This window comes from Balaenoptera ricei, chromosome 1 (assembly GCF_028023285.1).
Source record: "Balaenoptera ricei isolate mBalRic1 chromosome 1, mBalRic1.hap2, whole genome shotgun sequence".
In the NCBI taxonomy this organism is placed as follows: domain Eukaryota; kingdom Metazoa; phylum Chordata; class Mammalia; order Artiodactyla; family Balaenopteridae; genus Balaenoptera; species Balaenoptera ricei.
In genome coordinates, this window is record NC_082639.1 from 4,470,658 (window position 1) to 4,495,722 (window position 25,065).

The following is a 25,065-nucleotide window of genomic DNA, read 5'->3' on the forward strand; positions in this document are numbered from 1 at the left end:
CTATATTTAATCCCAGCTGAAGGAGTGTGGGTGCCGGCCTCCTATATTAAGAAAACGCTAGTAAGTTCATCTTATTTTAACTAGCCCACCGTTTGGAAAGCACAGGGGGAGTTATTCTAAGAGCCGGTTAGGCAACAGCCTCCTGAGACTGTCTGGTTTCTCCCCCTTCAGGTTCCAAATGTACTTGCAGGTCTCTGGGAACCGGGACCAAGGGCAGAGGAATATTAATTAAGGTAGCTAATAAAGGTTGTTTTTGGAAATTAATGCACAGTGAGTGAAGACGATTGGTTTCTAATGACAAATGTCAAGGGTGAAGACGACTGGTTTCTAATGACAAATGTCAAGGGTGGGATCTGGCGGAGGCCTCAGGCACAGCTGGATGTGGCTCCCCCCGCCCCGGGGCAGCGCAGGCCCAGGGAGCCGGGGGGAAGGGCTGCCCGGCCACGAGGCCACGTCTTACTTCTGTGTCAGGGAACTGGAGAAGGTCACAATTAAGTTTGCTTACTGCTGTTTGAGAATCAATGCCTTCCCTGTTTTGAACAGACAACAGGGGAAGTAGGGCACGCGTGTTCCTGCCCCAAATGCCATGGAGAAGAGGGAAAGGTGGCAGTGGTTACGCACGAGCCCCTCCCAGTGGGACGTGGTGGCCTCGCCGGAGTCCACACGAGGCAAGGTCACGCCTTTGACGGCCCATAACCACTCTGGAGGGTGTCAGCTTCCTCCCAGGAGTCCAGGCTGCAGGCACGGGTGAAGGCTAACACGGAAGGATTCATGCTCCTGACGTTGAACAGGAAAGACACCGTTAGGGGACATCTGCCTTGTGTGCCCCTAATGATCGCAACCAAAGGGGAAGCAAAAGCTGATTAACGGGGCACCAAAACCCCAAGCACCGGTGCATTCGTAGGGAAGGACGTGTGCAGGCTGTAGAGCTGACTGGGTTTCTCAAGCGAGATGCTTTGCAGTTCAGGAAGAAGAGGGACCGGGAGCTACACAGGTCCCCAGCCGCTCAGGGGACCAGTGCGGGCAGGAGGAAACCAGTTCCGGGATGGGTGTCAGCAGGTCCTTTGAGCGGGGAGGCAGGAAGCTCACGGGCAGCTCACAGCGCCTGGGGTTCCAGGGCTGTAACCAGACCCCGGCTCCCGCCCTTCCGTCCACATGCACAGGACGCTGCTCACTGGAGCCTGGGCGGCAGAGAATGGTGTTTTCAGAAACAAGGATTCTTGCAAAGTGAGAACTGGAAGGAACGGGGGCCATAGCCTGACAAAACTCAGCCTTACGATGAAGAAACGGGGGCCCAGACCGGCCTTCACGCCCTCACCTCTTGACCCCATGAGACCAGAAGCTCCTCAGAAGGAGGAAACACGCCTTCCTGGCCTCCTTGCTTCCTCCCCGGCCACAGGTTTGACACCCACTCCAGCACGCAGCAGGGGCTCCGACGAAACGAGGTCACAGAGCTGGAGAGGAGCATCTGTGCCTCCTTCTGCATTTTTCCGTGAAATCGGTTCCTCTTCCAGGTGTAGAGGACCGCTTTTTCATAACCACCCCACGAAACCCGAGCAGACACGAGCGTCTGTGCAAGGGTCGCACGCCTCGCCTCGCCTCCCAGACCTCCTTCGCTTGGCCGGGGCTCCTCTCGGCCCGCGTGCCCCCTGCCACCCCGGGGCTGCCGTTTCTGCCTCCCCCTCTTCCCTCAGGTCCCGCGAGGTCCCCCGGCCTCGGGATCCTGGGGCAGCCGTGCGTGTCCCCTCGGCGGCTGGACGCTCGTGTGCAGGACGTATTGCAGGAGCAGTTCTGTCTCTGGACGTCTCAGGCGGGGCAGTGACTGCGTCCCCGAGCCCCACACGGGGCTGGCGCACGGGAGGGGCTGCCGGATGCTCACCAAGTCAGGGGCCGTCATCACGCGTCCTCTGGGGGGCTGGGGGGGCTGACCTGCTGTTGCCCCTGTCAGTTCTGGGGCCCCTCTGCCCACTCAGGGACAGTCTTCTCTCTCTCATCTTCACTCTCTCTGGCCCCTTCACTCAGCACGTGGCCCATCTACACCTCAGGGAAGGGATCCGTCCAGGCCCGGGGAGCGAGCAGACCGGGGTGGGGGCCGTTTTACACGGGGTGGTCAGGAAAGCCCTCTCCTTTTCTCCAGAGACGTGAAGACGGAGAGAGGTATCTGCGCGGCTGTTTGGGGACCACAACCCAGGCAGAGGGAAGGGCAGGTGCAAAGCCCGCAGGTGGAAGTGCCCCTGCCACCCCCGCCGTGTCCCGGGAAGCCGAGGAGCAGAGCCCGGGCGCTGACACGGTGGAGCGGGAGGCGTGTGGGGAGACGGGTCCCGGAGGCCTTGCGAGCGCAGAAGCGGCACGAACGGAAGGCCGGGCTTCTACCTGGAGTCAGACGGGAGCCACCGAGGGGGCTGAGCAGGGCCGGCTTGACCTGCCTTCGGCTCTGAGTGGACCCGTGAGGCTGCTGGGCTGCTCCTGGTCACGGAACTCGGACCAGGTGTGAGGCCATTTCCACAGTAACGCGCATGTCCCGGAGGTGAGGTGACGGTGGAGGTGGCGAGAACTCAGGTTCTGACGTTTTGAACGTAGAGCCCGAAGGACTGGCCGACAGATGAGACAGAGACCCTTGAAGAGAGACCGAGTCCCGGAGGACCGCAGGGATTCTGGCTCGACAACCGGAAGGGCGGCCTGGCCGCCACCACAGGGGGAGCAGAGGGGCTCCGTGCCTGACATCAGGTCGGAGAGGCCCGTCCCGAAGAAGCAGCTGGAGTCAGGAGCCACTGGCCTAGGCTGGCATGAGACAGAGGAGTCCCAGGGGGAGGGAGTGCAGGGGTGAGGATGGGGCCCCGGGTACCCGACGCCGGGCAGGACAGGAAGGAAGGCGGAACGGCACAGGGACTGAAGGGGTGGCAGCGGGCGGAGGAAAGCAGGGGGGGGCGATCCTGGGCCTTGGGAAGGAGGTGGCAGGGTGGAGGGGAGCCAGGTGTACTGTGAGGGCCAGACCCGCCCGCCGGCTTTGGCAACGGCAGTTCAGAAATGAGCTTGACGGGAGGCACGAGTTGGAGCCGGCTCCAGGGAGGACCTTGAGAGGGACTGGACTCGGGGGACGGGAGTGCAGACACCCCAGGGCGCCGAGCAGAGAGCGCCGGTGCTGGGGGTGGGGAGGGGGGTGTCAGGCAGACGGACACGCGTCCCCTGCAGGAGCGTGGGCACCACAGGGCGCCGTGAAGCACGGGGCAGAGCCTGTCCTACGAGTGGGCCCAACCCGGCAGCTCAGTCTGAGGACATGGGAGCCACGTGCCCAGTTGGATTTACGGCCCGTGATTCTAACAGAGAAAAGCTGCCCATGGCTCAGGACGTGGCCACCGGGCAGCGTCAACTCAAACCGTCTTTCCAAAAGATTTCTTTCATTCACTCAGTGGCCATTCACCAAGCTCCTTCTCTGCAGAGCACCATGCGAGACCGGCAAGGGAGATGGGGACCTCCAGGAGACGAGCGCCTGAGAAAACCACAACCAGCACGGGGGGGCAGGACAAGAGAGGCCGTGGCGTGGCGGCTGGCGAAGGGCGTGCAGCTGCCTGGGAGGGAGGGGCTCAGGGAGCACCAGGAGGGCGCGGGATTTGGGATGGGCAGGCGGACGGCGCCAGGCGGGAAGAACAGGGTGAACAAAGACACCGAGGCAGGAGAGCAAGAGGCACGTTGAGGGAAAGAAAGTCACAGGGTGAGCGCAGGGAGCCGTGAGCCGCGAGGCGGCAGGGGCCCCCGGCTGAGAGCCACACACGCCGCGGGCAGAGCTGTGGTGCCCCCGTCTCCGGGGTCTCCCCTCTCCGATCCGGCCCTCGCGGCCAGATGGGTCTTGGCAGAGCACAGCAGTCCCGGCTTTGGGGAGCACGCTTCCTTTCACATCCGGCCAGCTGTGGCATCAACACTCCTCCTCGGGCTGGGAAACCCGCGTGGAAACAGCCGACGGAGGGCCAGGCGAGGAGAGCCCCCCCAGGAGAGAAATCAGAGCGCAGGACATCTCAGGAACCAACACGGAGAAGGGAACGCCATCTTCAAGAAGATGGATCAAAGGCGCACACACAAAACCACGCCCCCTTTTCATCAAATTATGAAAAAGTCATGTTTCATGATCCGAGTTAAAATTCACCGACACAAAACACACCTTAGAAAACAAACAGACCTGCAAGCAAAAACAATGAAAAGCAGTTTTTCTATTTCAGGCAAGCCTTTTTTATGATTATTCATTTTATGTGCTGCTACCTTACTGAATTTTTAATTATCTGAGTTATTTTTATCACTGAATCTCTTGGGTTCTCCAGGTATGTTACTGCACCATCTGCAAAGCCAGATAGCTTTACTTCTTTTCTGCCACTTCCTGTGCCTTTATTTTTTTCCTCCTGTTTTACTGCAGTGGCTAAAATCCCCAAAACAACGTTAACTGGGGTCCCTTGCCTTACTCCTAACCTCAGGGGAAGATCCTCCGAGCTCCCCTCTGAGTAAGATGTTCACTTTAGGGCTTTTATCATGTCCGGGAAGTAAAATCAATTCCTACTCCGGGTGTTTTTATCAAGGATGGGTGTCCGGGTGAGTTTATAAAAAGGTCTTGACTGTGGCAAGAACATAAACACCCCCGCAGATAGCTGCTGGGTCACCCCTTTCAGCCGGCCATGGGGGAGGGGAGAGCGGAGGGGGAACGGCCTTTTCTGGGCTGAGATCCCAGAACTACCAAGAGGAGAAAGAGAGGACTGCACATGGATTCATGCAGGACTCTGAGGGCAGAAGCCAAAAGCCCGGCCAGCGCTTCTGCGCAGAGGCCCTGAAATTCAGAACCACGGAGAAGCAGCCAGCCCGCCTTCCCACACGGCAAAACGAGCGTCCTCTGCTCACCCCCTGCACCCTTTCTATCCCCTCGATGAATTATCGGAGGCTCTGTCCCTGCAGCCAGGAAAGGAGGGAAGACCCAGCGTCTGACAGGAGTCCTGGATTCCCTCTGTGATTTCCAACCCTTCCCACTACATCTCTCACCAGTTCGGCGTTGCCAAGATCTGTGTGGTGTGTGTTTTTTTAAGTGGCAGGGTAGGAGCCAGTCCTCAAGATGAAGACTATCCAATGCGTGAAAATCACAGAAAACAGGACGGGAGGAGGTTTCCAAAGACCCATACGCAGTGCAGAATTACTGAATAAAAGCCAAATTAGCATCCATCTCAGTGCACCGTTTCCTCCTGCGATTGGCATCTACTGAATTACAGCTTACAGGAGACGTTCATTCAAATGGCTTAGACACCATTCTTGCCGACAGTATTCTCTCTATAGGAAAATACGATAAAATCACAGTGCTCAGTGTTTTCAGTACGGTATTTATTTTGTTCCTTCGCGCCTGGTGAGTTACGAGGCACTATAAGAAGTGATTAGGTTTCGTAAAATTATTAGGCATGGTTTTTAAATCATGAGCACAAAATCGCTACTAAAATAGGCACTAAATATTGTAAAGCCATTGTAAACACTTCTTTAACACACATTAAAAAAACGCGTTTGTTTTAAATGCAGCCGCACAGGCTCCGTAAATAAGCACGATGTGCTGTAGGTTTCCAGGGGATTCCAACAATTCCCTCGCTTCCTGCATTTCACGGACGTCTCTCAGCATGTGAGGAAAGATGGGACTGAAGAGTATAAACTTTCTGCCAAGGAGACAGTGATGATGGAAATGCCACATTTAGTGAACTTCCAACATCTGGATGAAATAAGCAAAAACTCCTCTAGCATAGTTTCACAAATTTCAGGTAGAGCAGAGCTCTATGAGGCTCAAAGACAGTTCTTAGCAGTTACAGAAGCCCGGCCTTTGGCTGGCAAGGGCTGGCGAAGAACAAGAAGGCTGGTAAGGCCACGGCTGCTCTCAGAGAAGAAAGATACCCTGATTGTCACAACATTCACAGGGCTGGAAAGCACCCTTTGTTGTAAAGTAGAGCTTCCCTTAGGTAGGACTAAGTTAATCATATCTAAGGGCTTCGCGAGCAGCGTTTAGTTGAAAGAGGAAAATAATCATGAAATTGAAAAAAGAAATACACAGAAGAGGATTAGTTAAAAAAAGAAACAAACTTGAAAAATATATCTCAAATCAGGGCCCATTCTCTGATTCTGACAGGTCCAGGGCCCCTCATCCCAAGCTTTTCAACCGAAGCCTGACCTGTGCCTCTTGTTCACGGAACAAGCTTCTGCAAAGCACCTCTCTGGCTCTGTGTGAAACCCTGGAGCCAACACAAAGAATAAGACTGAACCCTGCTCCTGAGGCATCCCCTGGTAGAAGTATCAATGTAATCCTGCACAGAGTGGTACCACTGGAACTGGGTTTTGAAGGATGAATAGGAGTTTTCAAGAGTGGAGAAGAAAGGAGAACTTGGCATTCCAGGCCACTGGAAATGAAGAGTGCAGATGAACGGCATGTGCAAGTGCCAGTCATGCCTGGGGGACGATGAATTGCTTGGTACCCCCGGAGGAGCGGTGCCCAGACTCCACCACCCACATACCACCGACACAACTTCTGCTAACGGCTACACCACTTAGCAACATTTCCCCTTATGTTTTTCTTTAAACCGACTTGTTTTTTAAGGTTTACTTTGATCTCATCTGAGATGATAATCTCCATTAAATTATGGATTTGATGTGCTACTTATATCTTCCCTAAATCACCCAAAAAAATAACTACACACTGTTAAAGTAAAAAGTGTCCCTATGTGAGCCTGCAGCTAAGTCCTCTTGTGTTCCAGCTGTGGTTCCCAAGCTGGGAACTTCAAGGCCTGTATTGTCTGAGGTGGAATCTGATTAAAGGAAGAAACACATGCAAACGCCAGAGGCAAAAACGTGCTGAATTACGCCCTCTTTCTTAGCGGGTCACACTGTCACTCCCTGGTGACTTCACTGTCCTCCAAAAGGCCCTGCCCTGACCCACGGGCAGCCACTAAACATCTCGTGGCCATGAGCTCCCAGGGCTGCGTGTGACCCTCCCTTAGGACAGTCACCCATCTGACTTTCATTCCCAATTTTGAAAACAGGCGCCGACAGTACTTCAGCAATTCATTATGCAATCTCTTAAAAGTTTAAATTTACACTTCATTAAACACAAGAGCCTAAACTGGGTCAGATGGCAGCATGGCCTCCTGGGGGGATTAACAAGGAACCAGGAGCAGGAAGGGGACAGCGAGAATCACTGGTCCTTACCTCCGTGCACAAAGCCGTGCAGGGTGCAGTCGGAAGGCCCCACCAGGTGGATCAAGCTGGACTGGCTGTAGCTGACCGTGTTCGGTTCTGGAATCACAAAGGAGAGAGATTAGGCCGCGGGACCGATGGATTCCCACGGCCAAAGGGCCCAGCAGTGGCGACAGTGCCCTGATGTTCGCGTGGTCCCCGAAGCCTTCCCATTGCCATCACCTTAGGTGGGATTTCTCTAAGGAAAACCGTGGTCTCAAAACGCTCCAGTCCGTGAGGGGGGAAGGCCTTCGAGAATTAATTAGCCACTCTGCTAGTGGGTCATGACACTACTCCCTGGGGACACCAGTGTCCCCAGCGAGGCCCTGCCCTGACTCCCGAGCAGCCAGGGAACACCTCCTGCCTATAAGCCCCCAGGGCTGGTACGACCCTCGGTTAGGAGACAGTCACCCATCTGACCTTCATTCTCAAGTTTGTAAACAGGCACTGACAATATTTTAGTAATTTATTATGCCACTTCTCAAAAGTTTAAATTTCGACTTCATTAGACACAATGGTAGGTGGAGACTCGGAACTGGATAGAGACGCCACAGACGTGCATCCCTAGACCTCACCCTGGGACTCCTGCCAGCCCTCAGTCCCGACCCGGCCCCGGAGACACAGCACCGAAAGGTGTGCTGGCCTTTCCTCCAGTGTCCCCCATTCATCTTCCCAGAGCACCAAGTCTCTGGGGGCATCCCTCACCCACGCGGCACTGCTGCTGCTGAAATATCTGTAAGAGGCTGCACTTCAAAAGAAAGATGAGATAAAGCCCCGTCTCCAGAAATCGATACTATCCCTCGACACAGACTCTTCCAACGGGGTGGGTAACACCAGCGTAGGGTCTTCTGAGCAGACCCCACTGCTGTGCCTGCTTCCACCTTCCCAAAGCCTTCCGGGAGGGATGACGCCCATTTGTTCCCTGCCTGGACAGCTGGTGTGGCCCTTCCTGCCCCAGCAAGACCAAGCTGCCGAGGAAGCCAGCCTGCGGGGCCCCCGAACGGCTGGGACACCCTGCAGGTGAAGAAAGGTCCTTCCTGTGTTTGGCGGTAGACAGAAAAGTCTGTGCAGGAAGTAACGCTGCTCAGGACCCAGGAGGGACGCCCACCCAGAGGTCGGGGCCTGGGTCTCTTAAGCATCGACAGTTGCCTCCGAGACTTTTCCTGATGCTCCCCCACGTGGGATCTCAGACTGTGTGGTTGCCTGAAGGGGTCACGAAGCAGGAAAAACTGGAGTTCCGGTGAGCTGGGGCCTTAAGGATTGACTTCCAAACTCAAGATATTTTCTATTTGTTCTCAAGCCTCACGGCTTAGAGAGACTTAGACTCAAGTTGCGAGCTCGTGTGTGAAGTGCCATCTGCTCTGAGAGGTCCCTGCGGGAAGGACTCAAGCATCTTGGGATGCTCCCAGCCGGGAGGGCCCTCGGCTGTGTCAGAGGCAACGAAGTGGCTCCAGCCTGGGGTGCGGGGTGGGATGGGGGGAGGGGTCTCTCAGTATTATCCACAGTCAGTTCCCACCTCCGGGGGTTCTGGCGACAGGCCTGCTCCCTTTCCGCCTGCTTCCCTGGCTCAGTGTGACTGGCAGAGGCGGGCGCCAGCCGCCACGGGAGGTCCCAGCTCCTGCCTCGGGTGAACCCTCAAGCCGGGGACGTCGGAAGCAGCAGCCTGTCGCGGCATCAGGAGCTGGTGGTCAGCAGCCGAGTGGAGAACTCCCTCCCGAGAGGCCACAGTCTGAGGACTCCGCCATCCAGCCCACCCACCTGCATGTGGGCCCCGCGGGAGCAGGTGCGCAAGGATGCTATCTAAAACCAGCCAACAGATGACACGGACGACTCCAAAGGCTCTGGGAGGGGAGCTCCAGGGTCCCCTGGCATCCCCAGGGGCTTCGGTCAGTGCAGACGACCGGAGGGAGGAGATGCTTCCTCTCGCAGCTGCCTCCCAGGCCCCGGGGCATCCAGAATGGCCTGGATCATCCGAGACCACGCTGGGCCTCGGGTAATGTCGCCGGACACGCTGCATGGGATGAGAAGGGAGGCCCTGAGAAGGCGTCCAGAACTCTGCCCTGCCCGGTTCCTAATTTCACTCCACGTGGAGAAGACGCACCCGAAACCCTCCTTGTGCTCAGGAAGTGCGGGTAACAGCCCTGGCAGGTCAGGGTGCACCCAGGGCCACGCCTACTGTGGCCTCGGGGCTTCAGACGGCTGGACCCGGCCTGGGGAGGCTGGGTGGAGGGGCACAGCCCAAGGGCCACAGAAGATGCCAGCGAAGTCCCTCTGCCACCACAGCCATCAGAGAAACACTCTAGGCCAGCTCTGCCAGCCCACGACACCCCTGATCTCCAAGGACTGTCTCCCTTGGGCCTCTCTCTTCAAAGAACAAAAAGGCCCCGAGAGCCACGGGGTGCCCTACTATGCTTTCTTTGCTTTGGGTCCCACTCATAAAAGACATCAAAGTAGCTATTTTACAGCATGAATGGAAATGAAAAGCCTCAAGTTTGGCCTGCTCTCAGGAACTGCTCTGACCAGCTAAGAGGTTTGCGTGTGCACAATGACAAAAGAATTTTTTAAAATTTCAAACAATGGAAACAGCATACAAAAATCTTTGTCATGTCAACTATCTACTTATTCAAGTGACAAGCCACTTGAAATGACTATAACAACCTAGTCAAAGAGATGTCCCCACTGTTCTGCAGTCATGTTTAAAATATCAATTAAGCTGTGTCTAATGATTTAGTGTTCTTGGAACTGGCACTGATGAGCTTTTAACGAGGGAAAACACCAAAATTCTGATGGGAAAAAAAAAAATACACCCACACACCCAACACCCAAGTCCTCCTTCCCTGGGCCGTGGCCCGTAACTCATGGGGCTCCGCAGGGTGGGACCGTGTCTGTGGGTTCACAGCCCCTGGATCAGGCACTTCCTGTCCTCAGTGGCCTTTCCCCCGTTCCTCACGTCCTGTTCCTTAGGGGAACTAAAGGCAACCGTGAAGAGGATCTTCGAAGTTCAAGGTCAAGGCACAGACATCTGGGGGTTATCCGTGATCGCTGCCAGTGCTGCCTTAACAAATAGATGGTGGGGCTGGACAGGATTCCGGGTCGCTGTCCTTGAGGGTGAGGTGTACCACGTGTGACCAGAAGGCAGGACCGGGCAGCCCCTCTCCTCGCCCTCCCCCGTGCACGGTTAGACCGCGTGTCCCAGCCTCCGCTGCACGGCTGCTCTCCTGACACAGCAGAGTGAGTGGAAGTGCTGCATCCAGGCCCAAGGCATCAAAACGCCGAGAGGTGAGCCTCCCTGCTCTCTCCCCTCCCGAGGTGCCCCGAGAGCCACCTGATCAAAGGTGCGGGGCTACAAGACCAAAGGGCCTGAATCCCGAGTCCCCACCTCCTGGAGGAGATCCCCCGATTAGGAGTTTACAGTAAATAAACCTCTACTGAGTTAGGAGCTAGGATTTTAGAGTGTAAGCAGCTACAATGACCTTGACTAATGCAGTGCCTAATCTTTGAGCCTGCGATTTCCAAATGAGGTCCAGAACCTGAGTTAGGTCCCCAGGGCAGCCAGAGACGAGCACAGAACTCCCTCTTCCGTGCTTGCAGCCGAGGAACCTGAGGCACAGAAGGGCTAAGTCCCCACGGAGCAGAGCTGGGATCCAAGCCCAGAGGTCCGGCTCCAGACCCTGTATTCCTCCTCCTGCTCCCTCCTGCCTCCCCCCTCTCCCCTGACCCAGGTCAAGTGCTGCAGAGAGCGGGGTGACAGGGCCTGGCCAGACCCTGGGGAGAAGGCTCTCCCACCCAGGGCAAGCCCCTAACGGGAACCAAGCACTCTTAGGGGCGGCTCAGGGCTGATCAGCCTGCGAGGGTGGCCGGGCACTGGCTGACCTCAGGGAGGCAGGGTCCAGGGCCTGAGCAGGAATGAGGGGCGGGTGTGACTCACCAAGACCCCGGCTGTCCCGGTAGTGGGGACTGGACTTAGAGGTGAACACTGCTTCAAACACAAAGGCCGGGGAAGAGGCAGGGCTGATTTTTTAAGATTTATTTATTTATTTTATTTACTTTTGGCTGCCTCCGGTCTTAGCTGCAGCACGCAGGGTCTTCGTTGAGGCACGCGGGATCTTTCGTTGTGACGCGCGGGCTCTTTGTTGTGGTGCGCGGGCTTCTCTCTAGTTGTGGCGTGCAGGTTTTCTCTTCTCTAGTTGACGGCACGCGGGTCCAAGAGCGCGTGGGCTCTGTAGTTTATGGGACACGGGCCCTAGCTGAGGCGCGCGAGCTCAGTAGTTGCGGCGCGTGGGCTTAGTTGCCCCATGGCATGTCGGATCTTAGTTCCCTGATCAGGGATCAAACCTGCGTCCCCTGCATTGGAAGGCGGATTCTTTACCACTGGACCACCAGGGAAGTCCCAGGGCTGATTTTGTCATAAACCCAACAGCTCCCAGAAAGAATGGTGGGTCACGTGGCCAAATAGTCCCTACACAGTTAAAGCTGGACAACTAATGGCCATGGGTTGAAGAATTCAAGGTAATTGTATTCTGTCTCATCAGATGGAGAAAACAATAAGAAAGAACTCCCAGACTCTCTGAAAAGACACCTGAAAGAGGAGGTCGGCCCCTCGTGGGGATTGCTAGGCAACAGCCACAGAGGCTGAAATGTGATTCTCGTTTCAAAAGTAACAGAGAGCCGCAGGTCCAGAGGGCCTTGCAGGTCGGGGGGGGGGGGGGGGGGGGGGAGGGGTGGCAACTCTCGGGCCAAGCCTGCCTCATCAGGGCGGGGCGGGGGTTCTCCCAGGAAAGGGGAGAGTGTTAGAAGACCCCAGTGACAAGCGCACACTGCAGTATTCAAAAAGACCAGAGAGTGGATATGTGACTTCCTTAAGAAGTGGTTAAAAGCCAGTCCCTATTGCTGAGAAAGATGCGTTTTTATTAGGGCCAGAAAAGGAAAAAATAAAAGCTTGTAAAAATCTATCACGAAATCTTGAGATTTAGAATGCCACTTTCCATTAATATCATTAGAGAATAACAGATCCTGAAAAATATTATGGATCAGATTTACAATCAGAGGACGGCAAACAGAAAATTATCTCATGAGTGAAGGAACTTAAACTGACTGAAAACCCTGAGTAATCTTAGTTCCCCAGACAGTCAGTCAAAGGAGTAAACCAGGATGAACCTCATGGCTCTCAAAGCCCGAGACTGAGCCTTCGGCCCCGGCCTCCAACCAGCACTGGCCAGTAACCGCCCAAGGATGGGTGGGTCCAGCCCCCAGATGCCAGCCAGCGCCTCTTCCGAGCTCCCCTCTTTGCTGCTTTTGGGCTGACACTGTCTCTACCCTTCTGTCTCTTACAAGGACACTGCTCGTTGGATTTGGGGCCCACCCCATGTTTGTGGGTAACACAGGATGACCTCATCTTGAGGTCCTTAACTTGATTCCACCTGCAAAGGCCCCTTCTGTGAATAAGGTCACAGTCACAGGGCCCAGGGACCGGGCGTGGACCTGTCTTCCAGGGTGGGGAGCGCTGCCTTTGGGCCCGCTCCAGCCTCTCTCCCAGGAACACCCCCGGCACCGAGTCTGTGCCTTTCCCGAGAGCTCTCAGCTCCCCTGAGTCCCTCTGCAGTCCTCCGTGCCTTTGCCTGACCTGCCTCCTGAAAGCAGAGGCTGGGCCTGAGGTCGCTGCCTGATGGTGGCATGTGCCCCAGGGCCTGGATACACTTGAGTCATCACAAGAGCCCGAAGGCCTGTGGATTACCATCTATTTACATTTTATTGTTAAAAGATACAACTTTATCAGGTTTCATCAAAACAGCAACATTCTATTTATACTTATAGGTTTTTCTTTTCTTCCTTTCTTTTTTTTTTTTTTTTTTTTTTTTTTTTTTTTGGTGTTTGTTGAAAATGCAGAACAGTGGACTTCCCTGGTGGTGCAGTGGTTAAGAATCCGCCTGCCAATGCAGGGGACACGGGTTCGAGCCCTGGTCCAGGAAGATCCCACATGCCGCGGAGCAACTAAGCCCGTGCACCACAACTACTGAGCCTGTGCTCTAGAGCCCACGAGCCACAACTACTGAGCCCATGTGCCACAACTACTGAAGCCTGCACGCCTAGAGCCCGTGCTCCACAACAAGAGAAGCCACCGCGATGAGAAGCCCGCGCACGACGACAAAGAGTAGCCCCCGCTGGCCGCAACTAGAGAAAGCCCACGTGCTTCAGCGAAGACCCAATGCAGCCAAAAATAAATAACTAAAATAAATAAAAGAGCAGAACAGTAAAGACACCAACCTACAGTGCCCTGGCCTTCACTGTGGGCAGGTGAGGGTGGAACTCAGGAAGGAGACCGCAAAGTGCAGACCCCTACCCAAACGGCACAGACGCCGCCAGAGGAGTCAAGTGCACACCCGATAAACGACAGAATTCGAAACCCAGAAAGCCCTGTCCGAGTCTGCGCGCCTGCGAGGTGTTCACCAGTCCCAGCCCCCCTACGCCCACCCTGATGCCAAAGGTGGGCCGCAGCCAGGAAGGCAGGCGGGCGGGCAGGCGGAGTTCCTCCAGCCCCTGCGCTAGAGCTCACCGCGCTCCTCAGTAGCGGTGAGGGGGCAGCGCCCGGGGCACGCGGAGCAGCACCAAGAGGGGAAAGGGATGCCCGGGGCCGGTCCTCAGACGGCAGGCCAGGACCAGGTCAGGAACCCCAGCAGCCGCGTGCAGGGCCCCTGAGGAGTCGCTCTGGAGCCCAGCATGGGACATGGACACGCATCACAGGAGCCCGGCCCACGCGGAGAGGCTGCGGGCACGCAGCCCGCTCTCCACACGGTGAGCCGTGCTCACGGCGTGCGCATGCGCACAGGAGCGTGATGTGCGTCACCGGCCCCGAGGCCCCCAGGCCCCGCCCTGAGCGGTGTTCTGTCAGGGACTCGGGAGCCCTGCCTCACCTGTTTGGACTGTGGAGGCGCGTCTTGTTAAAGCCGGCAGCCCGGACTTACAGGCACAAGGATGAAGGCTGGAAGGGAGCAGCCCCGCGAGGAGCCGGGCCCGGCAGAGCCCTCGGGCCCCCGCGGCCAGCCGGGCGCTCAGAGTCCGTCTAACGTGAGGCCGCGTCTGGGCGGCGGGCGGGGAACAACCATGTGGGAAAGGCTGCTGCCATTTTGTCTCTTTCATGAGCTGGAAACCCCGTCCAGAACACACTCTCGGGCGAACTTGGGGGACAAATTCTCCGTGGCCGGGCGTGCGTCCCTCTGCCTGGGCAGCGGGGCCTCTCCCCACGGGGGCCTCCAGGTCAGCGCTCTACGGGAGCAGACGCACCGAGGCCTGCGTGGTTGTCCCCCCATCCCCGTGGTCGGCTGTGCGACCGGGAAGGGGCTTGCAAGGTGCAGGGCCAAGGGGACAGCGCCCCCGGGACCCCAGGGCCTGTCCCGGGAGACAGCGCCAGGGGGCGCACCGGCCCAGGAAGAGGACGCTGGTGAAGTGGCCGCGCTGCCTCGGCCCCAGCCCACTCCCCAGCCCCTACCTGGGTTCAGGACGGGCTGGACGATGTCCCCGTTCCGCCACGTGGTCTCCATGCGCTCCAGCTTCTGGGCCTCGTAGCGCTTGCGGCCCTCCTCCTCCTGCTCCTGCCGGGAGTACTGCGGGGGGCACGGGAGAGGGTCAGGTCCGGCCCGCAGGCTCGGCTCCTGTGTGCGCTGCCTTTCTGTGACTGGAACTATCTATTCTTTCTCTGATAGCATATGTTTAACATAAATAACGAAAACACAGAGAAGGGGAAAATATCATGAATTCTTCCCCCTGCAAGAGTGCCTGGGTCAAATGTTTGCGTTACGTCCTCCCTAGAATTATTTTCACGCCCGTGTATAAATAAAAGGTTCTGCCATGCTGTATGTGAAGTTCAAAGTCATGGTATTTCCTCCTCTCACTGTATCCTCCTACCATATTTATGTGATGGATCCATCATATCTGGGCCTTTAGTTTGCTCCCAATTTTTCACCATTAAAACAGTATCAGGGACTTCCCTGGTGGCTCAGTGGTTAAGAATCCGCCTGCCAATGCAGGAGACACAGGTTCGAACCCTGGTCCGGGAAGATCCCACATGCCGCAGAGCAACTAAGCCCGTGCGCCACAACTACTGAGCCTGCACGCTGCAACTACTGAAGCCCACGCGTCTAGAGCCCGTGCTCCGCAACAAGAGAAACCACCGCAATGAGAAGCCTGCGCACTGCAACAAAGAGTAGCCCCCGCTCGCCGCAACTAGAGAAAGCCCGCGCGCAGCAACAAAGACCCAACGCAGCCACAAATAAATACATAAATAAATGTATATTAAAAAAAAATCATACCGACAATCTCAGCCACTTACCATGTTATACCTACCCCATTCCTTCCTGGGATTCTTTCCTGGACATAGAACTACAGAGTCAGGGAGCCCCAGGAAGGCTGCACCCCCTCTCCCACAAACAGGGAGAGGAGGGAACAGGTCCCCGTGTGCCCCTGACACTGGGCAGCCTCACTCTGCTGACTCCTGGGCAGCCGACGCCCGCCAAAGCTAAAACAGCCCCCCTGAAGCTTTCCTGATGCATCACGGGGGTTCTGACCCAAGAGGTTAAAAATAAGGGTGACAGTCAAGCTTGGCACGATGGAGAATGTTGGGCCCTCTGGTGCCCACCGTCCTGGGGTCCAGTGTAGGGAACACCCCCTACCCTGGGATCCATCAGACAGGCCCGGGGTCCACAGGCCCCCTGACCGGCCTCACCCTCCCTGCTGACCCCTGCCTGGCCGCTCTCCTTCTGCTGGGCTCCGACTGCTGCCCTTCCATCCCCTCTACCTGCATCTCCCGCTGAGCCTGCGGAGTAGCCGCCAGGCTCAGGGCCCCGCGTGCTCCTCTCTGCCCCTTGCAATTTCAGACCTTCTTCCAAAAGCCGCTTTTAAACATCTTGCTTTTCCTGCTCGTGGCTCTGCTCCAAAACCGCCCAGGTCTGAACACATTCCGTGGCTTAATTACCATTATCTTGGGCTTGCGACCCCCGTCTCTAAAGGAGGCTGTGAAAGGAGCTGAGTGGTTTGTTCAAAAGAAACAAAGCATGGTGACGATTCAAGTCGCCGTGGACAATTAGCCTCTTCCTCCATAAACAGATGGTTCCCCCACGTCCCAGCACGCAGAGCAATGCCTCTAAGAGTAGAGTTTGTGCTGTGCCTTTCTAGTAAAACTCACGGATGTCTTACGTGTCCTCAAGAAATGCCTCTTTAAGAGATTTTTTTAAAAATGAGCCAAGCTCCCCAGTCTAATAAATCCTCACATCCAGCACACGCCTCAGACCTCTGCAGTGACACGGGGACCGATGGGGGCCCCGGTCCTGACACGGGCGACGAGGACCAAGAAAACGCGGCCTGTTCACAAACAAACGCCTCCTGCTGGCTTTACATCTGGGGACAACATCACGAGAACGTCCTGATGATGGGCTGGCACCCAACTCGCACCCCCGAGGACTCATCAGACTCAGCTGTTTTGAAGCAGGAGGCAGCTCAGCTCAAACGTCCAAGGTGACAGTCAGTGCGAGCCTTTTAACTCAAGCTCATGTTTAGACACTGATAAAAACCAGCGTCCACTCTCCAATGGCCCCCAGCCTCTCGGGGGCCACAGCTGTCCCCAGCCACCGCAGGGGTCTCTTTTTCCATCACTGGGCCACTGAGGTCGCTGTTCCCTGGGGGAGGAGGTGGAGCAAAGTGACAGAGTCCTCACTGAGTGACACTGCAGGGTGGGAGGTGGGCTTCCCCCGAGGAGACGCACACATGTGGTCGGTCCACACACACACATGTATGTGTGACAGCGGGTGTGTATGTGTGTGTGTGTGTGATGCGTGTTCTGTGTGTGAGATATCTATGTATGTGTACGTGAGATATACGTATGATCAACCTGTGTGTAATATATGTGCATGTGTGAGACGTGTAAGATACACACGTAGACAGAGAGACATATGTGTTCTTAATAAATGACCGCTACCTGTGAAGGGTCAGCAGAAGGATGCTGGCAGGACATAAGGAAGTCTGATGGTCAAGCTACCAGCACCTGAGTGTAAATGCCCATGAGAGCCAGACCTGAGCTTTCCAGGACCGTCGCGTGAGGACTCGGCTGGGCCATGCCAATGAAAAGAGCAGGATGAAACATTTCAAATGAAATGATGAAACAAAAACAGTTCAAATCAACTGAAGGCTTATACGTGGGCCTAGCATGTATGGGGGGAAGAAAGCGCAAATAAACATTAGCAATGGCTGCAGCTGGGAGCCGTGTGGCTTCTCCCATCTGGAGCTCTCTCTGCACCCAGTGGGACGCTTCCAACACTCCCCTCTAACACGGGCAGAGTGGATATTTATGTCTTATCAAACTCGGCTAAACAAAGGGAATGGGAACTACCGGGGTCTCCGCCAGGAGGTGGGAGGGAGGGCAGGGGATGAGGGGGGTGATGCAGAGAGCTGTCCTGTCCCTGCAGGGACAGTGGAGACTGACGCTGCCTGACCCCCCCACCGTCCTCACTCCCCACCACCGGCTAAAAACCCACCAGCTCTCAGCACACGGGCCCCTGAGGAGCCAGAAGGAAACAAAAGCTAATGTGTTTGGCCCAGGAATCTTCCTTCAGAAGCAACCCCTTAAGAACCACCATGTGGTGCTGAAACCAGAGATATGGCCTGCTAGAGATTTCTAAACTGTGTAGCGTCTGAAAATTAAATCAGTTAAATAATGTGCCTGAGTATTTACGTGTGATGTGGATAATTTAACACCAAGTGCTTAGTGGGAAAGATGAAAGCGGGGGTTAGCACGCTTGTAATCTCTAAAGGGAACCGTCACTGCGCCTCAGACTCACGCCTGCTTCTTGGGTTTGAAAACCCCTCAGTTAGTGCTGCTTGAAAATGATGCAATTTCCATCTTGCCAGCAGCAGAGAGGAGAGCAGCTCCAGGAAGAATGGGGGGTGGGGGTGGGGGGGAACACAGAGAGACAGAGACGGAGAGAGAGCTGGAGAGAGAGAGAGAAAGAAAGACAGAGAGAGGTGGGCTGGACGGAAGGCCAGTGTTCTGGGTTGAACAGCGTCCTGTCAAAATTCCTGTCCACGTGGACCTGTGCATGTGACCTTTCTGAGAACTAGCGTCTGTGCAGGTGTAATTAGTTAAGACACGTGCACACGCACACACACAGACACACACACACACACACACACACAGACACAGACACACACAGGAAGACAGCCAGATGACAACAGAAGCAGAGGTTGGAGTGATGCAGCCACAAGCCAAGGAATGCCTGCAGCCCCCAGGAGCTGGAAGAGGCAGGAAGGATCCCCCCCAGAGCCTCCAGTGGGAGCCCAGCCCTGCCCATGCCTTGATTTTGTACTTCTGGCCTCAGAACTGGGAGAGAATGAACTCGGTTGTTTAAGCTCCCCAGACTGTGTCACAGCAGCCCCCAGGAAGCTCAAACAGGTGGGAAGCGTGGGAACCATCTGGCTCACACCCTGGCCCTGAGCGCCCCTCTCTCCTCACATGTGGAGGGACAGGTGGCACCGATGCTGGCCTGGTGCCCCTGGCACTACCGCCCTGCCCTCAGGGTACCAAACCCTGGACCACCAACCCAGTGCAGACCAAGGTCTAAGCACACTTCCTGTTCCGCATGGAGAGAGCTCCTGCTACCAAGATTCTTTTTTAAAGTCTAGACTAAATGGCAGCTGGAGCCCAGCAGCTGGTCGCCCCCCAGGAGACGCCCCACCGGAGCCTTGACTGCGTCCACAGAGGCCCAGGCAGGGTCCCAGGTCAGACGTGAGCTGGCACAGGGAGAGGGCAGGGAAGGCCCCCAGGCTGACATCTGCAGCAGCTCAAGGAGCAAGCCCCCCATCGCCCCAAGTGACCCAGGCCCACAGGAAGGTGCACAGGGGGGAGACGGGGTGGGGAGGGCTTGCAGTGGGGGGGAGGGGACAGGGACCGTTCCTCCGTGTGCTCTATACCAGGGGTCCCCACCCCCTTGTTAGGAGCCAGGCCGCGCAGCAGGAGGTGAGCGGCGGGTGAGCGAGTGAAGCTTCATCAGCCACTCCCCGTCGCTCACGTTACCACCTGAGCCATCCATCCATCCCCCCTTCCACGGAAAAACTGTCTACCACGAAAACGGTCCCTGGTGCCTAAAAAGCTGGGGACCTTTTAATGCTCTATCCAGTTCCTGTCTGGTGCCCAGTTTTATTATTCTTAAAAGTTTCTTCTACAGACATCTCGACCACAGAAAAATGCTCCCTGAGGGCAGACACTGCTAAGCCAGGCCCCGGCCCTCTGAGAACGGCCCTCCCTCACAGGGGTTAGAGCAGAGCACCAGGCCTCCGGGGAGAGCCGCTCAGGCGTGTCCTTGGGACATCCAGGGCCGGGGGAGCCACACGAGGAGGAGTGGGGTGCCGTTAGGGAAGGCGCTAAATCCCTCTATCAGCCCAATGTGCCCCCTCCAAACGCCTGCCCCCCGAGCCTGCCTGCAGCAGGGCCCCCGGGAGTGAACGTGGCCAAGTCTCTTCACCCAGAGATGCCTCTGTCCACAGCAAAACCAAAATGAGAGAAACCAAGGCAGGAAGCGGACGCGGCAGGGGGAGAGAGCGGGGCTGAAGCAGAGACGTCCCAGCCTGTGCCCCCAGGACTGGACGCCCGGCACAGCCCCGTCACCCGCCTTCCCTCCGGCCAGGCTCCTCCGGGAGGGGTGTCTTCGGGGCCCAGGCCAGCCCCCACTGGCATTCCCAGCATGAAGGATCCCAGGAGGGACGCCCCTTCCCATGGCGCCTCCTACTGCGGCCCAGCCCCGCCCGGTGCTGCTCTCCTAGGACCCGGGCCCCTGCCGCCCACCCGGGAGAAGTGGGAGGGGCCTCCTTACCACCACCGGAGGCACCTCCAGGACCTTGTCCACGTTCTTCAGCGACAGGGGCACGTACCACAGGGTGGCCTTATTGGTCAGCTTTTTGGTACCTTCAGAGAAGACAAACACGTGAGTGATGGCTGGGAGCCAGCAGGGCGCCGGGCACAAGGCAGGCAGGGCCGATGCCACCTCTGGCCCCCACCCCCAAGGCCTTCTTCAGCCGCGAGGTGCACGTGTGGGCACAGACCGGGGAGAGGCGTGGCCCCCAGCCTGGGGACCCCCAACGCCAGCATGCTGCCCCACGCTGAGGCCGCTGGAAAGACTGCAGGTCACGCGGTCTAAGCCTGGGGGGCCTGGGCCTGTCGGCTTTCTAGCCCTTTCTAACTCGGAAGGCCCGCATCTGGAGGGCACCGCCTCCAGGAAGCCCTCCCGGGAGCCTCCAGAGCGAGAGGGAGGGAAGGGCTGTGCGGAGGGGCAGACTGGCCACCAAGAGGAGCTCCGGCGGGACAGGAAGCAGCTCATGGGCCTGATGAGGCGGAGAGGTGGTGCAGGCAGAGCCCACCCGGGCAGCGGGGCCACAGCCCAGAGCACAGCCTGGGGTCGGCTCATCACAGCTCCCGCCCCCCGCGGCCCCTCCCTTCCCCAGGGCCACCTCCTTCCAGGTGGGAGGCACCACACCAGACACTTCTGCTGCTGGTAACTCAGCGCTCCAATGCAGAAGCTTCCATGTGGGGGCTGAGAGAGGGCGGTGGGCTGCTGGCTTCTGCTCTGGGCTGAAGGACAGGAAACAGAACCTTCTCTGGGGCACTGAGCCCAGCCTCAGGGCAGAGTGGTGCCGTCAGGGCGGGAGGCCTGTCTGGGCTGAAAACCGTGGGCCAAAAGAGCCTGGAGATCACTTGGTCCACACCCTTCACTTGTACAGGAGGAGCTTGAAGCCCAGAGAGGTCAAGGGGATTGCCTAGGCTCACACAGCAACTCGACGCCATTCTGAGTACAGACCCGGACCTCCCAGGTCCCAGTAATTTCAGAGAAGTGTTTGCAAGGATGCTTTTTAAAAGTTGCCTCTTCGTCATGGACGATTCCCAATGTAGCGGAGAACAGGAGAACTGCAGGATGGAGAAAGGAAGTGGAGAAGCAAGGAGCAGCCCGGGGTGGTGGGGGGCTTGCCGTAAAGTCCCCCGCAGTAACTCACTTCCTACCAGTTCCTTCTGACCTGCCTTCCCAAGGCGAACCTGGGGCTTCAGTTTCCTCCCCTTAAACGTAGCCCCAAGGACCAAGCCAAGCCCTGGCGGGTCAAGTAGAAAGAGGGTGAGGCCCCTGGCGCCCAGGCCTGCTCCTCACGCCAGGATGTCCGCCGCTCCGCCCGGGCTCCACGGCACCACCAGGACCACAGGCAAATAACACGGAGAAATATCGTCACTGCGCTTTGACTGAGAGTGAATCTGACAGCCTGCTTTGGGGAATAAAGATTTCCTGTTCGACTCAGCTAGAGCCAGCCTGACAAGCTGGTTTCCATGGAAACCCCAAGTGGCCCTCCTCCAGACCCAAATGAACACCGTGGAGCAAATGAGGCAAAACACGCTAATTGTACTTTATCATTTAATAAAACCATCAAAAGACAAGTGCAGCGCTAAAAACATCTATTCTGAAATCTTGAGAGCTCCCAGCTATTTTCTGGAGTGATTCGCAGCAATCACGTCCCAGTTAGCTTAATATTTTGACAGTTGCCGGAGATGAATGAGCAAAGGTTTGCTGGTTGTCTGCCTGGGCGCATGCTCGCCCGGCTGCCTCACGACAGGCGGCAAGGCCCCGAGCGAGGGGGACGCACAGAACGGGGGCCCTGCCCCCTGGGGTCTCGAAACACGGAGACGGCGCACGAACAGCTTCAGGGTTCAGCCTGGTTGCCTGTTTGTCCGCCCAGCCCGGTCTCCCCACCTGTCCGAGTCCACCCGCCCACCCGGCCCGTGTTCACAGAGCACCTGCTGGGCGGCCCTGCCCCGGGCGCTGGGACTGCCCTGGACCAGGCGGCCACATGGTCTGCCCTCGTAGGGCTCTCATCCTCGTGGACACACGGGCAGAGATGCATCAAGACAGGAAGGCCTCAAGACACGGGGTCCCAGAGTAAAAGAGACTCACACAGATCCAAACATGGAAAGACGGAGAGAGTTTGAGAGATGCACAGACATGGTGCTGAGACCCAGAGAGGGGCACCCGGATGTGAGAGTAAGGGAGGGGGCGACTGGCCCTTCAGCAGGGGCTCCAGGGCAAGGCGGGCAAGGTGACTGAGACGTGTAGAGAAGGCACAGCCCCAGGGCTCCAGGTCTCGCTGTCCCCATCCTGTGATCCTGCCCTGGGGTCTTCCCGGGGCCTCGGGCCTCCCCCGTCTCGAAAGGCTGGGCAGTGCTGGCCGGTCCCCTCCTCCTCTGAGCTCGGTCCCTCTCACATGCACAACGCCCGGCCCGCTGTCCCGGGAGGCTGTGCCCCTCACAGTCACTTCTCTCCTTCTTGGGGCAGCTCAGGCTCTGTGTGTCCATCCTTCAGGGTCAGGGTGGCTGGGGACACTGGCGGGTGGAGAGCATCCTGACTGCGGGGCGGGGGCTGTCATCTCGCCACCACAGCTCTGGGCAAGCACTGCCTGCCTCCTGCCCGCTCCTGCCCCCAGAGGGGGGATCCCGCAGAAAGTGGGCTGGAGCACGTCCTTGTAGACAAGGCCCCCTGCCCGCTTCCCCTCAGCACAGAGGCCCAAATCTTCCTGACTCATCCACTCCTTCATTCATTCACTCATCAATGACTGAGTCCGCGGCTGTCATGAGCCAACGGGAGAGCACGGCCATTTCCCCTCTTGTGTCAGGAGCAGGGAGGCTCAACCCCCAGCACAGCCCAGGAGAGCAGGGCTGGGTCACGTGGAGGGGGGATGGTGGGGAGGGGCCCGCCCGCACTGGGCCTCCTCCCAGTGGGCTGCCAGCCCCAATGTGGGAAGTCAGGGCCAGAGGACCCCTTTCTGTGCCACAGCCCGAGACCAGCATCCAAGGTCCCTTCGATGCCAGAGCTGCCTGCCAAATACCGGGCTCAGGCCACAGACGCAGGACATGGGGCACAAGCCCACTGACCGCTCCCCACGCCCCCGCCCCAGGCCGTGGCTCGGCTAAATCGTTCACTGTGCAGTGGCTGGGCCTGCTGCGGTCACCACAACGCTCCAGGTGAATAACTGAGCTCCTGGCCCGTGTCGGGGAGAAGCCTGGAGCCCCTTAAAGATCTCTGAGCACAGAGCTCTGCAGGCAGCCACGGCCGAGGAGAGGGCATCGGGAGGAGGCACAAGGACCCAGGCAGCTCCTCCCTCTAGAACGAGCACGGACTCTCCTCTGGGTGAGACAGCGGGTGGCCTGGGACGAGGCAGCGGGCAGTGCGGGGGCCCAAGGGGCCTGCCTGCCTCATCAGCATCTTCGTTATAAAAAGCAGCGACTGTGAAGCGAAGCCACACCCCCCTGCAGTGCCCAGTGGGAGGGTGAGAAGGGGTTTCCATGGCTACCACTCCGAGGAAGAGAATACTCAGATCAAAGCAGAGTCAAAGGTTCGCCCAGGGAGCGCCAGCCTAGGCCTGGCTTGCGGGGCCCAGGGGAGCAGAGCAGAAGCCAGGGCAGCGTCTTCCAAGGGGCAGCAGCTCCACCGTGCGGGGAAGGGCAAGGCGGGGGCTGGGGAGACGGCAGGGGGGCCGGAGGGCGGCATGTGCCCTCCCAGCCCGCTCCCACCCTTCTGCCCAGACCAGCTGGCCGCCAGGCCCCTTCCTCCCCAGGAAGGCAGGGGGGCCGTACCCTGGGCTCGTTGCCTAACTCGTCTGCGCCCCCGTTTCCCCGTCTGCAAACAAAGCGAGGACGGCAGAAGTCCCTGCTCACAGGTGGAGGTGGAAATGCAGGGAGGTCACCCACAGACAGTGTTAGGACCATCCAGGGGCAGTCAGCCCTCAATGGACGTGGGCTGCGGCTGCTGCCTTATTGCTACTGTCACCGTTGTTCCCAACCCCGCACGCGGGCTCAGCAAGAGGAAGTTACCTGTGAGGATGTTTTCGGACATCACGTGGACCTGGACCTCCACCGAATGCTTGGAGGTGTAGGTGATCTCCGCGCTGACGTGGGCCACCTCGCCGATGCACATGGGCGACAGGAAGTCCGTGCGCTCCACCTGGGCCAGGGCGGCCACACAGCACTCCTGCAAAGACCAGAGGCGGGTCAGCCTCCCATGAGGCCCCAACCTGGACACACTCCCCCAAAACGGCCCTTGGTTTTTTTCCCCACTGTTAAAGTAACGCAAGTTATTGCCACCACACACTCCTACATGCAAAACCAGGAGATGAAGCACTGCCCGAGGGCAACACAGCAAAGCATTTGATACAGGCGATTCTGAGTGGTGGGGTTCCGAGCGGCCTGTTTCTTTTTTCTGACTTTTCTACAAAAGATACGTATTACTTGTATAATGAAACGTGAAAAAAGGCATACATACTTATTATGGAAAATTTGGGACGTACAGAAAAGGAGGCAGAGGAGGGAAAATCACTCCTCCCATCCAGAGATAACCATGGTTTCTATTTTGGGATCTTTCTTTCCAGGCTTTTTGCCCCAAGAACAGGGGTTTTACTGGTTCACTTGTTTGGCTGTCTGGCTCCCTGTTTTGCAGTTTTAGTCATAGATAGTTGTCACTTACAGTCATGTACAGTTGTCATATATAGTCTTACGTAGTTGTGCAAGCGCTAAATATATACTTTCACAATCTGCTTTTTTCACTCAACAGGAGGAAAAATAACCTGCCCGTGTTATGACAAGCTCTTAGCAATCACAGTTCTTCTTTTTAAATGTTATTTATCCTTCAAATAGGCAACCCGTTCTCATGACTCAAAATTCAAAAGGAACAAAAGGGTGTATGTCCCCGGCCACCCAGGACCCCTTGGTAACTGGATGGACGCAGCCAGTCAGCACGTGCGCGTGGGGTCCAGCTGGAT

General features: G+C 57.2%; 1 protein-coding gene across 1 annotated transcript in view; it reads right to left on the minus strand.

The window, feature by feature from the left end:
• ACOT7 (acyl-CoA thioesterase 7) overlaps positions 1-25,065 on the minus strand; it is a 92,808-nt gene that overhangs the window by 42,304 nt on the left and 25,439 nt on the right. Inside the window, exons 3-6 of the mRNA XM_059894620.1 lie at positions 24,122-24,278; positions 20,091-20,182; positions 14,723-14,837; positions 7,210-7,296 (exon numbers count right to left, since the gene is read on the minus strand). Coding sequence (XP_059750603.1) covers positions 7,210-7,296; positions 14,723-14,837; positions 20,091-20,182; positions 24,122-24,278 — 451 coding nt within the window. The remainder of the gene's footprint in view (positions 1-7,209; positions 7,297-14,722; positions 14,838-20,090; positions 20,183-24,121; positions 24,279-25,065) is intronic.